This window comes from Tinamus guttatus, unplaced genomic scaffold (assembly GCF_059628265.1).
Source record: "Tinamus guttatus ecotype Peru unplaced genomic scaffold, ASM5962826v1 Tinamus_guttatus_pri_ptg000213l, whole genome shotgun sequence".
NCBI lineage: Eukaryota > Metazoa > Chordata > Aves > Tinamiformes > Tinamidae > Tinamus > Tinamus guttatus.
This window is the reverse complement of record NW_028288747.1, coordinates 9,975,303-9,994,085: the sequence shown is the minus strand read 5'-3', so window position 1 is coordinate 9,994,085 and position 18,783 is coordinate 9,975,303. Positions and strand designations below refer to the sequence as shown.

Below are 18,783 nucleotides of genomic sequence, written 5' to 3'. Positions count from 1 at the left end.
GATACACCATGAAAACTAGCATAAAAGTACTAATCTTTAACAAAACACTACATTTATTTTACTGGAAAAAAACATTCAATAAAGCATTTTATGCTAAGCTACTCTTAATATTGTGGAATGGAGACAAGAAAAGTAACAATAAAATAAATGTTAACAAATCTCAACAAGATAAGTTACACCAGCACTTCAGTGTAGACTAAAGCCTACTATTTCAGTGTCTGAATTAGTAGTTTTGTGCTGTGAATGTAGTAACACAAAAGCTGATACTCCTCCCCAGCCCTGTGCTCTTTTATTTATGTAAGCATAATATTTAACAAAATCTATGCACATTAAGCTCTATTATACACGCTAACATTATAGCAATAATAGCTACTTAAAGCCCCACTGAGGTATATTTGAGAGTCATTTCAGTCATTGAAGGCCATAAGCCATGCAAGCATGACAACAGCAACTCCAAACATGGGCAGCATAATGAGGTTCTTATACTTCTGCCATGGTGATTGCTCAATTTCTACTTCATCCTTTCTCTTCTTATTCTTTCTTCGTCCTCTTAACCTGTTTTCAAAAGCTTCCAGTTCAGCCTAGATAAAGAAAAACAGGAGAAATAGGTAGCGTTGTGTCAGGATTAAGAACAAAGAAACATTCAAATTCAAGTAATATTCCCAAGGTTCATTTATAAAAATAACTGTCAGCTAATCAAAGTTACACATCCCTTGAAGATGAGATGGCGGCACCACATCTCCTGGTCATATGGCACTTGGCTTGCAACTATTAAATAATCATTTAGTTTCTGATAAGCACTGCCAAAAATACAACCAATTGAAATGTTACATGATATTTTTATCTTGGACTGAGTATCTTCAGCCAAGAAGAGACTGCTATTTCCATGGTACAGGTTGAAATAATGTGTTTTCCCATTAGATAACTTCTCAGGAGAATTTTTAAAACTATTACAACATTATATTTAAGAGCATAAGTTGAAATCTGAAAGAAAACACATCCCTGTAATGAGGATGCACTTTTAATCAACTCTAAGAAAATCCATCCTTTTTCTCTCCCCAATTCTTTGCATCTTGCATGCTTGATTACACAGAAAAGTTTAATCTCCACGTGAGGAAGAACTTCTTTCCTGTGAGGGTGACAGAGCCCTGGCACAGGCTGCCCAGAGAGGCTGTGGAGTCTCCTTCTCCAGAGATCTTCCAAACCCACCTGGATGCCACCCTGTGCCACATGCTTCGGGTGTCCCTGCTAGGGCAGGGAGTTGGACTAGAAGATCTCTAGAGACCCCTTCCAACCTCAACCATTCTCTGATTCTGTGATCTATAAAGTTAAGAAATTGAATCTTTGTTCAAGTGTTCAACTCCTACATCTGGCTGTAGTGGGTGCATATTACCCTGTAAGCACGTGCCTTCAGGCCCAGAAACAACACAAAGGACCTGGCAAAATTAAGGAAAATGTAAAACTTCTGCCTGTAACAGCATCTGCAGGGTTGAGCCTAGTTTGGAGAGTAGGAGCTAGGCAGCCTGGAACAAGGAGTACAAGACTAGACTCCAAGCAAGGAGCCCTGCAGCCGGCCTGTTGCTGGGAACAACAACATCAGAAAAGATGTTATAAAGGTCAAGACGAGTTAGAAACAGAAAAGCTGTGATAACGATGTGGATTTTGGGGCAGGTCACTACTGGAGAAACATGGTACAAGGATGGAGGGATGTTAGATTAACTCCTGAAAGAGAATGGATATCAGAGAAGCCAGAATGGCCGAGCAAAAAGAACAAGGCTGAGCTGAGGCAGAGGACATGTGGACAGTGAGAGACAAAGCCTGGCTACAAAAGAAAATAAATCTACGATTACTGCAGGAGTGCTGCCAGGAAGAGTGGGGCTGAAACAATGAGGGAGGTGCCTTAAAGAAACAAGAATGAGTCCGTTTGGGAAATGGCAGAGAAGGACTCACCGCTAAATACAATTTTCCTTGGGAACTCAAGACTGTATGATGTCTGGTATTCCTCTACTGACAGAAAATATTTGTGAGAGTTTCACAAAGCTTATCTTAATTCCCTTCCTGTGCCAGATACCACTTTTAGCAAGCAAAAAGGACCATTTTGATGTCTATCTCTTTGTATCCTAATAAAGGCAGGAATTGCTGGCACTTCTCTGATGATGCAGCAAAGTGCAGACCAAGTCCCACAGCATTCGAAACAGCATTGCTTGCAGCTATCTAGTTCTCCCTTAGAAAAGCAAAATATTTTAATGAAACAATTTTCCAAAATTTAAAACCTGATGGCCAGTACAGACCTCTTGAAGTTTTAGACATAACATGGTAGGATTCAGTTTTACACAGATGTGACAGATGTTTTGCATGTATTATTAAATCCTTGTGATCTGCAAAGGTCACAAGCAGAGAGACTCAGGTATTGCAGTAATCTGAATTAAGATATAGGATTTCAGCAATTATAAGGGTACTAAATTGCCTACCTTTAAAGAAACTGGCTAAAAATAAATACTTTATAAAAACAAAACCAAAAGCAAGAAACAAGTACATTCCTGCATACAGGATATAATCATTTCCTTACAAAACTACCTATGGGTCTTATGTAATTCTTAGTCATAGTATAACCTCAATGGCCTCTGAATTATAAGAGAATAGTTCTACCTAACCTTCACTAAACTATCTCTTTTTTCCCCAAGCTAAATGAGCTGCACCTTTTAATAGAACTTAATATCTCCCTCTACAGATGGTTTAAAAGTAAAGTGAAATGCATTTTTTGAAAGATAATGTCCAATTTACTGTTGCTCAGGGTCCTGAATTTTGCTCCCGTTTCTGCCATCCTCTACGCTCTGCACTGAAAGGAGAGGCAGCCCTACAGGAAATATAGTTAAATGGATACAAGTAAAACGCTGACTATAAAGACACATGGTGCATCCTGAACATGCAAGTCTTGCGTCTTACTGAGTTTGGGGTGCTTGCATTTACAAGTTTCTAAAGCCATGTTAAGATAACATGGCAAAAAATAATAAATTCTATTAAATATAATCCTTTAGGCTGGAATAGGACAACAAGGCCTTGATCTAAACAGTACAAAGCTTTGTACTTCTAGAAACTGGGAAAGTCCTGGCCTCACAACCCTGTCCTGCACTGGGTGCAGAAGGAAAGTCTAGCTGTGAAAGGCATTATTAGGTACCTAACCCAGCCCTTCAATTAAGGAGCAACTAATTCTATCCTTAAATGATATTAAAATAACTGATTAAGAAATATAGAAAAAAACAAAATATAAACCTGTAGACTTAGCCACAGCATTGACTAGTGTGTGCATAAAGGATTTACTAAATCATTAATCAAAACAGGCCTGAGGAAGCTGTGACTGTCAAATGAGACAGTCTCAGTCATGTACTGAGATCAGGAACATGATACAAGATGCATCTTTTGTCAGGAAGGAGTAAGAAAATACACATCCTGAGTATAAAGTGACTCAATAGCCCATAATAGTGAGGTGCTCCAAATTGCATCACCTAACAGCAGATTTATGAAATCAAATTGGAAAATAATCAGCTTTAGATATCACAGACTGCACTAGTCAAGCAAGTGTCCTGTAATATTGGGAAAGACTCAATACAGTGACTTCTCTAGACAGACTAAAAGTGATTATGAGGCAGAAATCATTAGTCACTGGATACCTTCTTGCTTTCTGCCATAAATCAAAACAAACAACCCAGTGCAACACAAACACCAACAAATTCACATTTCTAGTTAAGGAATTTCATCCTTAGCATGCTGGACTGTCAGTCTTAGATCTTCACTGCCCAGACAAAACATTGCAAGCATTTTCATGCAAGCTACGCTTTCTAATCTAAATTCTGGAAGTAACATTTTAGAAAAACAGTTTACTGAACTGAGTCGCATGAAGGGATATGTAGATCAATTCTGTAGACACCCGAGGTGTGAATGTAACGGTAAATAAAACGACCACAGCCCGCTGCCTGATGCTCAGGACAACAGGAACACGCTGCATGCTTGCCCAGCCTGAGGGACATACTTCCATTAAAAATAATTTTAAAAAGTAGGCCTTGCTAGGGCCCGATAAAGGTAAGTGCATACAATGCCTTAACAAAGCCTTTGTACAATTAACTGAAGCACAGTTAACTGAGCCACAGCTCCAGCTGGGGTTCCTGAAGAACCATCTATGCAGGAATGTCGGGCTGAGGTTGGGCAAACAGCCGCCCTTACCCGCTCCGAGCACAGGGCCAACTCTGCTCCGTGATAAGGCTAAGAATGGAATGATAAATCCAGGTGAAGATACAAGGCTAGCACATCATTGTTCCGGTAAATGAGAATCAATCACCTACTGGACTTGGAATATGACTTTCTGTCAAACGCTCCATCACAGGCACACATGCATTAGGTGGTTAGGAGTTCACAGAGCTACAGCCTGTGGATGCTAAACCTGACCAAATCTGCACCATCAAACCAAGCCTACAACCATTCGCTGAAATATGACCACTGTCAGAGACCAGGCAGCTGGCACAGGCACCTCCTGGATTACAGTGCTGTCAACATACATTCACCAACATCAGGCAACAGCAGCAATTAAGGACAACAATAGCAAACACAGTAAACACATTCTTTTCCCCCCACAGAGACCTCAAAGAAAATGACTCATTTATGCTTCTCCATTCTTTCAAGGTTGAAAAAAGCTTCAGTCAATATTTAAATGGCTATGGAGCCCACTGAACAACTCTGGTATTGTTTTTTTAGATATTATAAAACATTTAATAAAAATTCAGAGTACATACATACAATAAAACATGAACCAATTTAATTATCATTTTACATAAAATTATTAAAATTGTTTGGGAAAACATTTGGACTCTTAACGTAAGTCATTCACAGCACAGACTTCTTAGTGCAATACACCAGCTGACGGGAAAGACTGTGACTGTCACTTTACCAACTGCATCGCTAGCTGCATGTAAAATAAATGATTTACTAAAAGAACAAAGTGATGCACGATACCTGTTGTCTTCGTTTCTCCTCTTCTATAGCAGCTTTGGCTTCAGCTTCTTTTATCTGTCCAGACAAAAAACAAGCAACTGTTGGAAACTACTAAATCTGTTTGCTCACCGAATCATAATTAGTTTTTATAGACAGGTTCTCAACAAAAGCAAGCAAAGCTTTTCAAGTGTGCTTTTATTATTTTAAGATCATAAAATATTCTGGGGAAAAAAAGCGCTATCATCTTATGCTTGCAAAAGATCAAGTACATAGTGGATAGTACCAGGTTATAAATTTGGCTTCTGACCAATTTTAAACCAACAAGCACAACCAACAAATTCAAAACCTGAAGAGAAGTGTTTGTTCACTAGTAGCCAGGAAATATGCTAGAGATAGTTACTCTAAATTGTCAGCATCTTAATCCTCAATTCAGAACCATTTATATACACAGGTAATACCTGCATATGTATGTAATTCATATATAAACACCCCTTATTTCGAGTGCTTTAAATACACCATGACTACTAAGGTAAAAGTAACTTGTACATTTGTACTGAATATGCTGTATTTTGGATAATGCAAATCCAAACTGCTTTATGACTCATGGGGTAATGCAAACTGTGAATGCAACAAAGGAGTCCATCAAGCAAAAATTGTAAGTATTAACCAGTCATACTTCTACGGAAGTGTTTTGCAGCATTCAAGAAACCAAATTAAATACTAAAAATGATTATGGAAAGAACAAAACAGAAAACATGTCAATATATAAACACAAGGTGTCCTTGAATCTAGGCTCCTACATTCTGTTTTGGTCCAGCAACATCAGAAAGATGTGGAGTTTAAACATACGCGGCACGGAGTGGCTTCTACCTAAAGAGAGCGTAATGTGGATTTGTCAAGTGAAAAGCAGGACATTAATGGGGCACAAAGTCCAGAAAGTTGAGAAGACTCTGAATAGGGATGAGTATTAAAAAAAAAGTTAAAAAAATTGATTTATAATTTGAAATTAAAAAAAAAAAATCTCAATCCCAATAATAACTTGTGTGTGTACATGTATAGATATGTTTTTATATGTATATATAGTATATTTATCAGGACTTGCATACTATCAGTGACAAGCATAGACTCCAGCTATGCTGTTAAACTGAACTTAGCGTGCTTAGTTGAAACTGTGTCCACTAAAGACAAGGCCAACAAAACAGCATCATACCTGCAGGTTTTACAATGGCTTTAAAAATTGTTAATGCTTTATTGTTTTTAATGAAGAATTTAATAGAATTAGACACAGTAAGGGAACCTTTTTTTAGAGTAACATACAAAAGATGTTTTCATCCATGCATATCTCATCTGTAGTTACAAAGTACCATGCAAAGCAGCTGCATAGCTAACTAGCCTCACGATATTTTACTGCCCTCTAATGGTACAACATCAGCTCCAAAAGAAAGGGAGCAAATCACAAATGTGGCATAAAGCAACAAAAAAGCATTTTACACTGACGCAGTTATAGTTATGTAAGTTTTACAGGAGGGAAATTCACCGCACATATAATCACAATGCTGAAAAATATTTCTCCAACTACTCTAATAATAAAATATACAGTTAAGACACTTGTGTTGCTCAAAAGTGCACACTCACTAGTTGTTATATATTGTTTCATGAGTTAACACTTTGTTTTTGCACATTGATAGTCATTTTGCTACAGCAAACTAAATTCTCTGTAAATGGCTGTAATTTTTAACAGATAGGGCAGTAAACTTATCATTTACTCTTCTAGTGCATCATTTTGAAGTCAACACAGACTACATGAAGCAGCTTAGTGAACATTTAAGTAGAACTTTACAACTTGAGATTAAAAAAAAAAAAAACACCATTGCTCGATGCAGATCACAGCAGCAGGAGCAAGAAATAGGAAAGAGCAGTTACTTAAGTATTATAGTAACTTACAATGAGACAGCTGTAAAATAATCTAATGCAATCAGAAATGGGCAAATACTGCCAAAATAACTCATGATAAAACACAGGTGTTCTTCAGACAAACGAGTTGGTTCAACAAGATTGCTTGTTGCTACCTTAGGGGAATTCAGCCATTAGCACTTCCTGGTATAGCCCCACCAACACATCCTCATCTGCCTCAGCTCCTGCAGGCCTTTAACTGCTTCACCTTCTTTTCCTGCACTGCACATCCCACAAACTTAACTCCACACTCACTGCTGCGGGGGTTTAGGGGCTCAAAACCCAAGAAGCTTAACAAGCTGAGCAACAGGCAAGACCGCAGGATTTTGTTTGTATGGTACTTGTTAGAACCTGCGTATCGATGCTGAGCAGAAGGATTCTTCTTCTGAGCAGAAGCAGACAGAAGTCAGTTTTACCCAAGGAGTTTCTGGGTACACATCACACTTCCCCAGTGAAAGCCAAGCAAAGCACATACCAATCTTGATTACGTCTTTATAAAAAGCTTATAAAAGCCAAGATAGATATTCTGTCTCTCTGTGATGTGTTGCAATAATTTCTGTACTCCATAAAAGAGCAGACCTGGGCAGAGCTCACTTTTAAAGCAGGCTGCAATTGCTGAAAACACTCAATTCTCCTTCTTCAGGGTAATCCTTGCACTGCACTGGATCACACTGTCATGAGTGATCAAGCTGCTCATTGCTCTGTGAAGTAACTGCCCTTATTCCTATGGCATCATTTTTACCATCATTGATCACTGCTTGTTCTCAAGTGGAAAAAACAGTTTTAACACACACACGCATGTGCACACACATGTACATACAATTCAGGAATATAACAGAGTATTTCATTCAATTAATTAGCACTGCAAACAAGGTTATTCTCACCAGCCTTATTTTTTGCACGTTAAACCAAACCAAGCAGTCTGAAGAGGCAGGTTCTATTAAACACACATCTACTTGATTATGTTGCATGTCTTGCTGATATTATCTTGAAAGAATAGTTTTGTCATTTTTTCCTGACGTGGGGAGAATAAGTTAAAATTGCAATAGCTGAATTACCTCCGATGCCTTTCGTTTCATTTCCTTGCATAATGCATCACATTCCAGTGAAACCTGGCCTTCTCGTATCTTGCTGCACTGTAATTCCTGTCAAATAGGGATATAAAGTCTTTCAAAATCCATTAAGCTATACATAAAGTTTAGATTATAGAATCCATTTCATTATGAAAATTCTTATTTGCTGAAACACTGGTTATTCAGAAGATACAGGCAATTATTAAACAGTGGTCAAATCTTCAATTTTGTATCAACATTTGCCCATTTTATTTTCCTTCTTTCTGATCAGCTACATTGAAAGCAAGAATAAACAAAGGAGTCAAGTTTAATCCCTTCCTTTCCTTCTAGTTTCTCACTTGTTTACTTAAGACTAAGTAATACAGTTTTGTGGATTCTAGCATAAACAGCTAGCACACTCAGTCTCAGCAATTTCACACACATTATTTTCAACAGCCTACGGATCGACCGTACTGCCTGAGACCATGAGGCAGTATCTCCTCACAAAAAAAAGAAAAACACTCCACTCTTGCCTCTGCAATATTTTAAAGCCCGAAGAGTACAGCAAGGAGTCTGTTGGGTAGGTATAGCAGCACAACATGAAACTACGTTGTGATTCTCCTTGTGCTACTTGTCATTGTCCTGCATATCACTGACAGTATAAAAGACAAGTTGTGAATTTTCATAATGCATACTAAAAGAAATCCATAAAATTTGCATGAAACATTAAAATCGAAAAAACAACCTACAATTAAGATTTTTCTAAACATGAATTTTAAGTATAGGTACACTTGAATAATACATTTCTGCTATGTCTAGTTTTCCTAAAAATCAAGTTATGTTAAAAACAACAGCTGACCAATGCAGAGATGGTTAAAAATGCAGTCTACTAGAAATTCCCAGACTTATAAACTCTAGTATTTTATCTGTCTGTACATTTTACATGCATAATTTCATGATGCAACACTATGACATTTAATTTAGAAGAAAAAAAACACATTTTTTTCTAAATGCTAGAAAGGGAAAAGATTCATCTTCCATACTCCAAGCCATTCAATCACGTATTTGATACTAGTTGTGCTGGTTCAGCAACTCCTCTTACAACCATAAATTGCTTAAGAAGAACTAATATAGGACTCCAGAATTTATAAACTACTTTAATCTAGAACACAGAGGACAGAAAAATGAGCCAAGGTGGAAGTGACAGGCCTATCTAAGAAATCCAGGCAGCAGCAGGACACATGCTAGTAAGGCTCCCTCTGGTAAACTGGGACTATTTCTTCAGCATCAAGATGGGATTTATTTACAGCACACCAAGGACTAGGTGCCCCATAAGCTACAAGCTTTACTGATATCATATATAAATAAAGTGTAAGAGTGTTTCTGCACAGAATTCAGTAGCAATTACTAGATATTAAAATAAGTTCCTTGTTTTCACAATCACAGACTTTGCAAGCAAAATACACATGGGAGGCTTAGAGATGCTGGAGACTGCACCCCTGAATAGATGCAGATGGGGGACCTCTGGAGAGAGCAGGTACCCACTAGGACCACTGGCAAGGGCAGGTTCATATAAGGAAATCACTGCAAAATTGTTTAAAACTAAGATGATTTCATGACTGCTACTGAAACAAGGTCCATTTATCCACAGTCTATCCTGCCGTCATTTACCCTCTACAAATTTCGTTTTCTGTATGAGAAGGAGGAAGAATTTTGGTTTGACGTCCAGAAAATAGGCCAATATTTCAGGAACAGTTCTTTTTCCTCTATTCAAAAAAATAAGGAAAATCCCAGACTCTTATTTCCCTGGGAGTCAAATGGATCATTTTTTGATTATTTAAGAAGTGGGCTTGCTTCACATAAAATTTAAAGACCACTCATGGCAACCTCTCTTTGTCTTATTCTTTATGATCAAATTTTCTCTGTTTTTATAAAATGATAACAAACTTCAGATTTAAAGTAAGCAGATCTTTCAGAGCTGCAGGCTCCTGAAGATTCCAACTGGTCAAAAAATATCCTAAAAAAATGTATTTCATTCTTTCTTGGCAGCACTCCTGAACTGGAGAATCACAGAAGTCAAAAATACACCCCTTCATTTAGGGCAACAAAATCTGAACTGGTCTAAACATCAGTAGCTGCACAATAAGATACAATTCAGCACTAGAATACAGAAGAGTAGGTGATATGTATTTTTCAAAATGTTATGAAAGTTGGAGATATTAACAGCTAAACCTAAGTGAACTGTTACAAAAGCTTACAAATAGTTACTTCTTCCATCTGCAATTATGCTTGGCCTAAGACTTGGGAAAGTAGTTTTAAAAACAGGAAAGCAGAAGTCCAAATACACATTTAACCAATTGTTTTCTGGATTTTACAAGAGCAAAAGAAACACTCAATCCAATGGGAACAGTTAGGCAGAGAATAAAATAAAATGCTGATGCCTGTAGTTGCTTTTAGATTTCCAGAAAATTGATTACATTAATTACCTAAGTTGGAACACTTTCCAACTTGTCAGGAAAAAAAAGAGGTTTTTTTCTTCTTAAATCACTCCAGATCATCTATCTAATCTTTCAATAGAGCTAGAAGGATTCAAGTGTGCTTGCAGATGTTAGCTGCCTTACAATAGCTCTGTATTTTAGAACTAATAAGATTTTATGTTCTACAGTGAGTCTTTTCATATTGCAGCCCAGATCTACAGCTGATGTGAACTGCTACAGTCCTGCTGAACTAACTGGACCTATTCCAGTCCACACGAGAGAAAATCCAGTCACACAAGCCTAAAGGCAAACACACACAAACAAAACACAAAGATGCATCTCTCAAAACTCACTGAGAACTTACCTTTTTCAGCCTTTTACAGGGACATCGGAGCTTAACCTTCTGGTTGCAGTTCAGAGGACAGTCACCTGAATGGCAAATCTCTTTACATCGGTGACCACATGGCAACTACAGACAAGAAAAAAGTAAGAATCTATTAACTGGCTTTATTAAAGACACAAACAAAAAAATCCACATGGCTTATCAGTTTTCCACTTATGAAAGTGATTTTTGGTTTGGGTTTTTTTTTTTTTTTTTTTTTTTTGCACAGACATTTGACTGTTGTTCAAAGTACTTCATTTTCTGTAGAACCAGTTCCCCTTAAAGATTATATTTGCACAGCTTGATTAAAACCAATCTTGTTTTCAAAACATTTTCTGTAATAAACACCATCATTGCCTGGGAGGGTAGGGGAAGGTGACACACAAGTATATAGGTAGGAAGAAACTGGAAACAGAAATCAACTGATGAACTAAACTGTAACTACTTATAGAGCAGAGAGCCAATAAAGAAAGACGGAATGACCAAAATTAGAAGTGCAAAAATACCACTCAAGGAACTCTTACATGCAAGAAAGTTCTGAACTATGCAAAAGCCAATTACAGGTTGCCAGTGTTCTTATGTCCTAATTAATTTCACAAAATCCCGACTTTCTGCGTTTTTTAAGTTATCCCGTTTCTAATAGTGGAGACAGACTACCTCGTTATAGATCAATATTAGTTTAACTTTATTTAAATAATGCTGACTGTTAGAAATATAGGACTGCTCCCAGCACTATAGTAGATACAAAATGGCACAGGAGCAAATCACTTGAGTTTGTTAGAAACTTGACTTAGAGAGAAAAAAAAAAAAAAAAAAAAAACACCAAAATCCTTAGTCATTCACATGCCTGTATAAAATCTTCACAATGACATTTCACTTTCTATTCCAAAATTTAATTTTGCTAATAACTGAAGATAGCGCCTTGCATAAGATATCCAATTGACTTATTTAAAAATGTAGTTCTAAATCCAAAACATTTTTAAGATGGTATCAGTGTTCTTCGCAAAAAACAAAATTTCAGTGGTTAAGTGTCATCAAGGAATTAATACAACTTGGAAAAACCTGTAAGGAATAATCAAGATATGCATTTTTCATAGATGTGTACATGCTACATCACTTCATTCACAAAAATGGAAATGCAACATAACACAATTATAAGCCTCAAGTACATTTCTTGTGGATCAGCAAATTTTGATTCTTACGAGTACAAATGAACCGGCTTACTTAAAGACTTAAAGTCATGGAGCACACACCTAAAACAAACGTACAGCTCTGTCTAAAGAATATGCAACCATTAAACATGCTTTCATGTCAACTCAAATTCTATTATGATACTAATGTATTGACTAGTCCTCTATTCTGTGATTTGGGATCCAGTAGTTTCTTAATTGCTGTCACTGCAGTGAAACTGGAAGGAAACTAAGTCCTCAAGTTCAGACGCTCCTGCTACAGGGAGCTAACCTGTCCTGTGAGCCCTGTATGACTGGACCAAGCCTTACACTGAAAATGGACTTTTTTCTTCCCGTCTGCTGTTGGACCAGAGAGGCTGTTCCAAACTTTATGCCTTCAAGAGACAAGGCCTTTTCTCTAATTTCCTAAATCTATTCTAGACAGTCTAAACTCATTTGTTCTTATCCTCATATTGAAATATTTCTCGACTGTCCTTTCATAAAAGGCTCTTTATTCCCACAGTATTCCCTTCATTGAATTTCAACCAGCTTAAATCAATATTTCTTGTACACAGTAGCCAGAACTGCATACAATATCCCAAATGACATCTCAGCAGGACTTTGCACAATGCCTTAATTATACCTTATTCTTAATAGAATATCCTGCCCAATACATCTTCAGTTCTCATTTATATTTCTCTCCAGCTAATCACACCGTGACAAGAAGAATTTTTGCTGTCTCACACTACTATTAGTCTTTACATAAACAGCCTTCCATTTTTTCTGTATCTAATACCATCCCGTAATGGTTATCTGCTTCTGCACATGGATTTCCTCAGTTGTTTTGTACTGACAATGCTCTTCAAGTTTTCATCAGAAAATGCCACGAGCACTCCTGATTTTTGGTGCCAAGGCCATTGCTGAAAACAATGCAAGATCAGTCCTCAATATAATCCTTGGGAAATTTTCTTAGTGTTAATGCTTCTTTCATCTAACTATTCATTTAAAGATAGGCATATACCTAAGAAACACAACAGATGGTTGCCTTAGTCATCTTTACTTGGACTAGCTAATTGCTGTGCGGCCATGTCTCAACAGCTCCACTGAAGTCTGATGTAGAAGATTTATTTTTTAACTGGGGAGAGGGGAAAGAAATTAGGCACCTTGCCAAAGAATTCTGGACTGGCACAACTGATCATCAAATGCATCTAGCTTGCATTTTATCTTATTTTGAAGACATGAGGAGAGAAACTTCTTGGAGCCTTGCGTTTGGTCAGGAACATGGAATGAATCCAACCTGATTCCCCCATAACAACTTCCATTCACAGGTGTAAGAGCTGGGGCTGTTCACTAGTGACCAGTGGCTCCCTTCTCCTACTCCCTGCTCAAGGGCATCAGGCACAATTGTAGCAATGTTCTAGTCTCATGTTAGAATCAATTTATCGCAACACGATCACACATTTCACATCTACACAGTATGCACTCTCAAAAGTACTGTTATTTTGTCAAAAATTGCTAATTACACAGAAGAATGCAAGCAATAGAGAGATCCACAGATACTGACATGAACATACAAATGAACATAGAGCACGTGGAAATTTCTGTTTAAAATTTGTCCCTATCTGCAACCATGATAAGAATTTAATCACTACTGATTAAATAAGAAGTTAAATTTCCTTCAATGGGATATTTTGTTATTGCTACCAAACAAGAGAGCACGTCCCAGCTAACAGCTGTGGCAGTATTAAAGGCTTGCTGCTCCCTAAAGCAGAAAGGAAATGCAAGCTGCACTGTGTAATACTACAAGTCCTTTTCTTACTTTTATACTTAAAAAGCCAAAACAAAAGCATGAAAGTTGGCAAGACTTTGAAGTTATTTCTTTAAGGCACCAGACAATAGAACTAAGTGATTTTCATTATCTCCAGAAGTAGAAATCTACTTGGAATTCAAATACGGTATTTTACTGTCTACTATAATTTCCATTAAAAAAAGAAAAGAGACAGATATCTCAAATCTAGGATCTCAGTAAATGCTATATTCTCTAGCATCTAAATCACATTATTCTAAACATTGTTACAGAGTTGCAGTCCACACTGTTTTACAGCAAGCTACAATTTCACTGAGCTCTTCTGGTAATACAAGGTCAGTTTAACTTATCAATGACTCCTTTAACAGAGACTGTTTGGATAATCTGTTTTATGATACAGGTAGGTAATTTTCCCAAAGTTACAGACCAACATGAAACAATTTTAAAATTGACAGAGCATTCCTAGTATTATTCAATATTCACAGAAAAGTTAAAATACTGGGGTTTTTGTAAAGAAAAAAGATAAAAACAGCATATTGTACTTCTGAGGTTATCAAAATAGGATTAGGTAAACATACAATAAATTGTTAAAAAAAACTCCCTGAAGCAGGTCAATAGGTGAACATAATTTATGTTTCATCATAGGAAGAAAAAGAGTGAGAAACACAGGGAGGGATCGGGAAGCATTCTTCCATTATCAGATGCAATGAAAGATTTTCAGATAGCAGGAACATCACAAAAACTTATTCTTTCAAGGCCTCTATAGGAACAAGAATTTTAGGATAAAACAAAAATCTTTATCCAACTGGAGGTTATAAGCCCTCTGGTCCTGAGGTTTGCTTCACATCCTGCTGCACCGAGGAGGGGCTGGAAGGAACAACACACACACACACACATCTGGAAAAGGGCAATTCTGAACTGCAAACCAGAGCTCATGACTGCTCCTAGAAGGATTTTGAGTCACAGACTGAGTCTTGGGAATATATCCACAAAAATCACAACAGATACCTTGATCAAGGTCAAAAATGAGACACAGAAGAGATATTAGAAGACAAATTGAAGTACAGGAACACATAGTTCATGTTAGGATATTATAAGCACCCTTGAAAATAAAGAGGAAGTCTTGGAGCAAATGAAAACAAAGAGAGGGAAAATAAAAGATCAAATTAAGGGGGACAGCAAAATAATATCCAAAAACTCCACCAAGAGGAAATTTTTTAAATATCCAAATGAGAAATTTACTACAAGGTCATTCATTTACTTGTGCACCACAAAGAAGGATAATGAACAGAAAGATACCAAGAATCTACAAGGGCAAAAAAAGCAGAAGATAAAAGAAGATAAAAAAGGTACACAGGACAGAGTAAACTTTGAGGGGGTAACTATCTTGTCTTGTGACTTGTGGATGGCTTGTGAAACTGTCTAAAGCATTGCTAAAGTCCAAATACACATACACCTATTTCTCTTTTATCCTCAAGTGCCAGACATCCCTCCAATTGAGTATTTCTTTATTAATACAGCTTACCTCTTTTGGACACTGATTTTTGCAGGAAGTAAGAAGATCCCTTTCTTTTACGTCAGCACAAGTTAGTTTTCTACAAAAAAAACACATGTATTTCTGATAAATTCCAAATTAAAACCAACACAAATCAATTTAGTTGGGATGCATTTTAGCTATTCACGCCTGTAAAGAAAAATATGACCCACATACTGTGGAACTAACAATACCAGGTCTCTATCAAACAAGAGCACAAAATTAAGAGGTTATGAAACACTTTAAGGAGCACATAAAGGGCATGTAAGAGCTGAATGACTTTTTTCAGAGTAGTATGCATAGAATGGACAAAATACCTAATTCATCTTACATTTAGTAAAAGCTAGTACCTCTGTGCCCATCCTCCAACAATTAAAAAGAGGCACAAATGCTTATAAACATGTTTTCTAATTTAAAAAAAGAAAAAAAAAAGAAAGAAACTAAAGGACACTTCATATTTCAGAACTCCATTTTTGGTAAGTTTTAAAGATATAAGGTAGTCTTAAAGTTTTTTTTTTACCCTAACTGCATTTATTCTAATTCTTGTTATGAAATTCTTCCTTACACACTACAAAATAATTACATATAGATTAATTATATTATACAGATTACTACAGATCTACATACTTGAACATATTACTATATTCTAAAAAAATTACAAAAACTGTTCCATGAAAAACAGAATCCATACACTTTAACAGTTTTAGTGATAATACCATGTGGAACACTGACAAATTAAATAAAAATTTAATATAGGATAAATTAAAATCTTCAAAGAAAAAATGCTATGACTTGCCATCAGGGTTACTCCCATCCCTAGACATTTCACATGGTTTCCAATTAGTCATACTTGTCAGAACAGAACCCAACTCATTGTCTACTTACAAGCATTCGATATACAGTATTGACAGTTTGCAGTGACACTTTATTTTAAGCATCTGAAGGCATGAAGGGCAATCCCCAGGATGACAGGGCAAAACACATCGGTGAGGACAGCCAGAGGGCCGTGGCTTGGTACACTCCTCTTCACACTGCAAACACTCTGGACCTGCCTAACAAAATACAAACAAATTACTAAAAGTGCCAGGCTCTGTTTGCCAGATGACATTAAGCTCTTATGTAGAGGAATAGAGTAGATATATTTTCTCCTCCACAGGAATCCTGCTATTCATTAACTTATCCCTCACACAAAATAAATATTAAAATACACTTTGAGAAGAAAAGCAGAAATGCCAGTGTTTGTACATCAAAGAGACAGACCTCTATTCCCTTTTGGGCATAAAGAACCTCTTAATATTAGTGTTTTGGAAAATTGCCATTAAGCCTATTAGTTCTCTTAAGGAAACACTTTTAGAAAAAAAAAAGCAATTTCATACTCAAAACTAACTCTTTCCATTCAACAATCACAACATATTGGTCTGTAATAGTGGGGTGTGGAAGTTTCTTTGTCTGCTTGCCCTTTTTTTAAAAAAAAAAAAAAGAAAAAAAGAAAAAGAAACTAGCCAAGCTTTAAGCTATTTCACTTCCATATGTCTATGCTGGTTCCAAAAAACATCAAGTTAGCAATATGCTGAGAGCTGCTAAGCCTTGTTTCAGCTTCATATATGACAAAGTCTGCAAGAGCTATAGGGTCACCCTTAGTCCAAGTTAAGAACTTATGTCACAGCAAGTTCCATTAAACTATCTCTATTCCTACTACTTTCTTGATAACTCCTTAAGAATCCCATTCTGCAGTCAAATATGCACAGAGAAACTGATACGATTTAACAACTGGACTGACACAGCACAGTATTTCAGGCACATCATCACATTCCAGTTCTTAGTGACATATAAGTTAGTCTAAGTATAGTGAATAGTCAACCAAAAATGATGCTACACAATGCTTCTCCAAGAGGATTATGCTCCATGCCAAGCTTACACTTTATGCTGTTCAGAATAATGGCATCAGGGTTTAACTACAGTTTCCCCCCCGCACCTATTTTCTTTCGAGCTCCATAACTTCTGCTTATGTAGCTGAACTATTTTTGCTGATGTTTTAAAAGGAAACTTTGTACACTGGGCATTCACAATGTTCAGACTCCCAAACATCACATCTCAGGAAGATACTAGCAACCAAAAGCATATTGAAAACTGTCATATAGAACTTAAGCGAGAGTAGGTGAAGGCAAACAACTTTCTCAGTTTACTAGCATATGTGGAATAAAAGCTGAATTCCAGACAGAAAAATTATTCTTCAGACATATAAAAAGAAATTTAATCAGCCAGTCTCAGACTACATCTGCAGCTTAGTCTCTATCAACAAAACAGAACAAAAGTTCTAAAGGTCAAAAACAACTTGAGTTTGTAAAAATTCAGAGAAAATAGAGAAGTGAAATGTACCCCTACTTTGCAAGGACACAGAACTCGCATTTTTGAGAAAGCTCAGCGCGCATGAAACTGTGTGAGGCATAATCCCAACCCACACGCATTGTCATTTCAACTGCAGGTGCAAGACCACATCCTCTTGCAGTACTAACTGGAGAGCCTTCAAGAGCTGCCACCCTTAGTATTCAGTAATGCTGCTCTCTTGCTGCCTGTTACTGTCACTCCTCAGACAAAGGCTCTGCAATCATTAATATAACGCTACAGTAAATGGAATACATAGAGTGATTAGATGACAATATTACTTCCAGGACTTGAATTCACAGAGAAATCATCCTGCTTAGGTAAAATATAAGCACACTTATGTCCTATATTTGACTGAATGCTTGCTCAGTTTTCTAAATGCCATGAGACACCAATTATGTTTCTTAATGGCATTCTTTAAAAGCTTAGAGCTGTTTTCCTCAGAAATCATGATTTTCTCAAATCATTCAATGCATGCATGTCTACTGCTCAAAACCAGGACAGCCTTCAACTGTGCACATTATTCCATTTTTATTTCATATTACTTCCATCAATTAATATTTAATCTACAGTTTCTCAATCTCATAAGGGACAGTTTCTAATTAAAGACATAGACAAACATGAACATGCAGCCCTAATGCTTTAGAAAGTCTTCACCAGGTCTGCAACAGTTTCAGTGCTTCTCCCTAGAAGTGTTCCAGCTTCCTCAACTCACTTAGAGGTCTCATCAAAAAGCAATTTCTTGGGAGACTTAAGGTGCATTGGTACATAGGTGAATGTGTGGGATGAAACAGAAGATTACGTTTTTTTTCAACGATTTATCAGTAGACCATGTCATCTAGACAGGTACGAAAAATGTCGCTAAGAGAGGCCTGTCAGTCTTGTATGATGAAAAAGTAACAAAATTACTATTTTGTTACTATTAGCATAACACAAAAGGACACAGCATTTATGAAATATTTTCCAGATTATAGTCTACAACTGCCACAACGCCAACAAGCCTCCCAGTGGAATCTGGACTAGATTCCACATCTCTCA

General features: G+C 36.8%; 1 protein-coding gene across 1 annotated transcript in view; it reads right to left on the bottom strand.

Annotated features, from left to right (window-relative positions):
- Positions 1-329: 329 nt before the first annotated feature.
- Positions 330-18,783, bottom strand: part of NFXL1 (nuclear transcription factor, X-box binding like 1) — a 36,572-nt gene continuing 18,118 nt past the window's right edge. Inside the window, exons 17-22 of the mRNA XM_088524796.1 lie at positions 16,246-16,412; positions 15,352-15,421; positions 10,833-10,937; positions 7,998-8,084; positions 5,008-5,061; positions 330-581 (exon numbers count right to left, since the gene is read on the bottom strand). Of these exons, the coding sequence (XP_088380922.1) occupies positions 408-581; positions 5,008-5,061; positions 7,998-8,084; positions 10,833-10,937; positions 15,352-15,421; positions 16,246-16,412 (657 nt within the window). The 3' untranslated portion in view covers positions 330-407. The remainder of the gene's footprint in view (positions 582-5,007; positions 5,062-7,997; positions 8,085-10,832; positions 10,938-15,351; positions 15,422-16,245; positions 16,413-18,783) is intronic.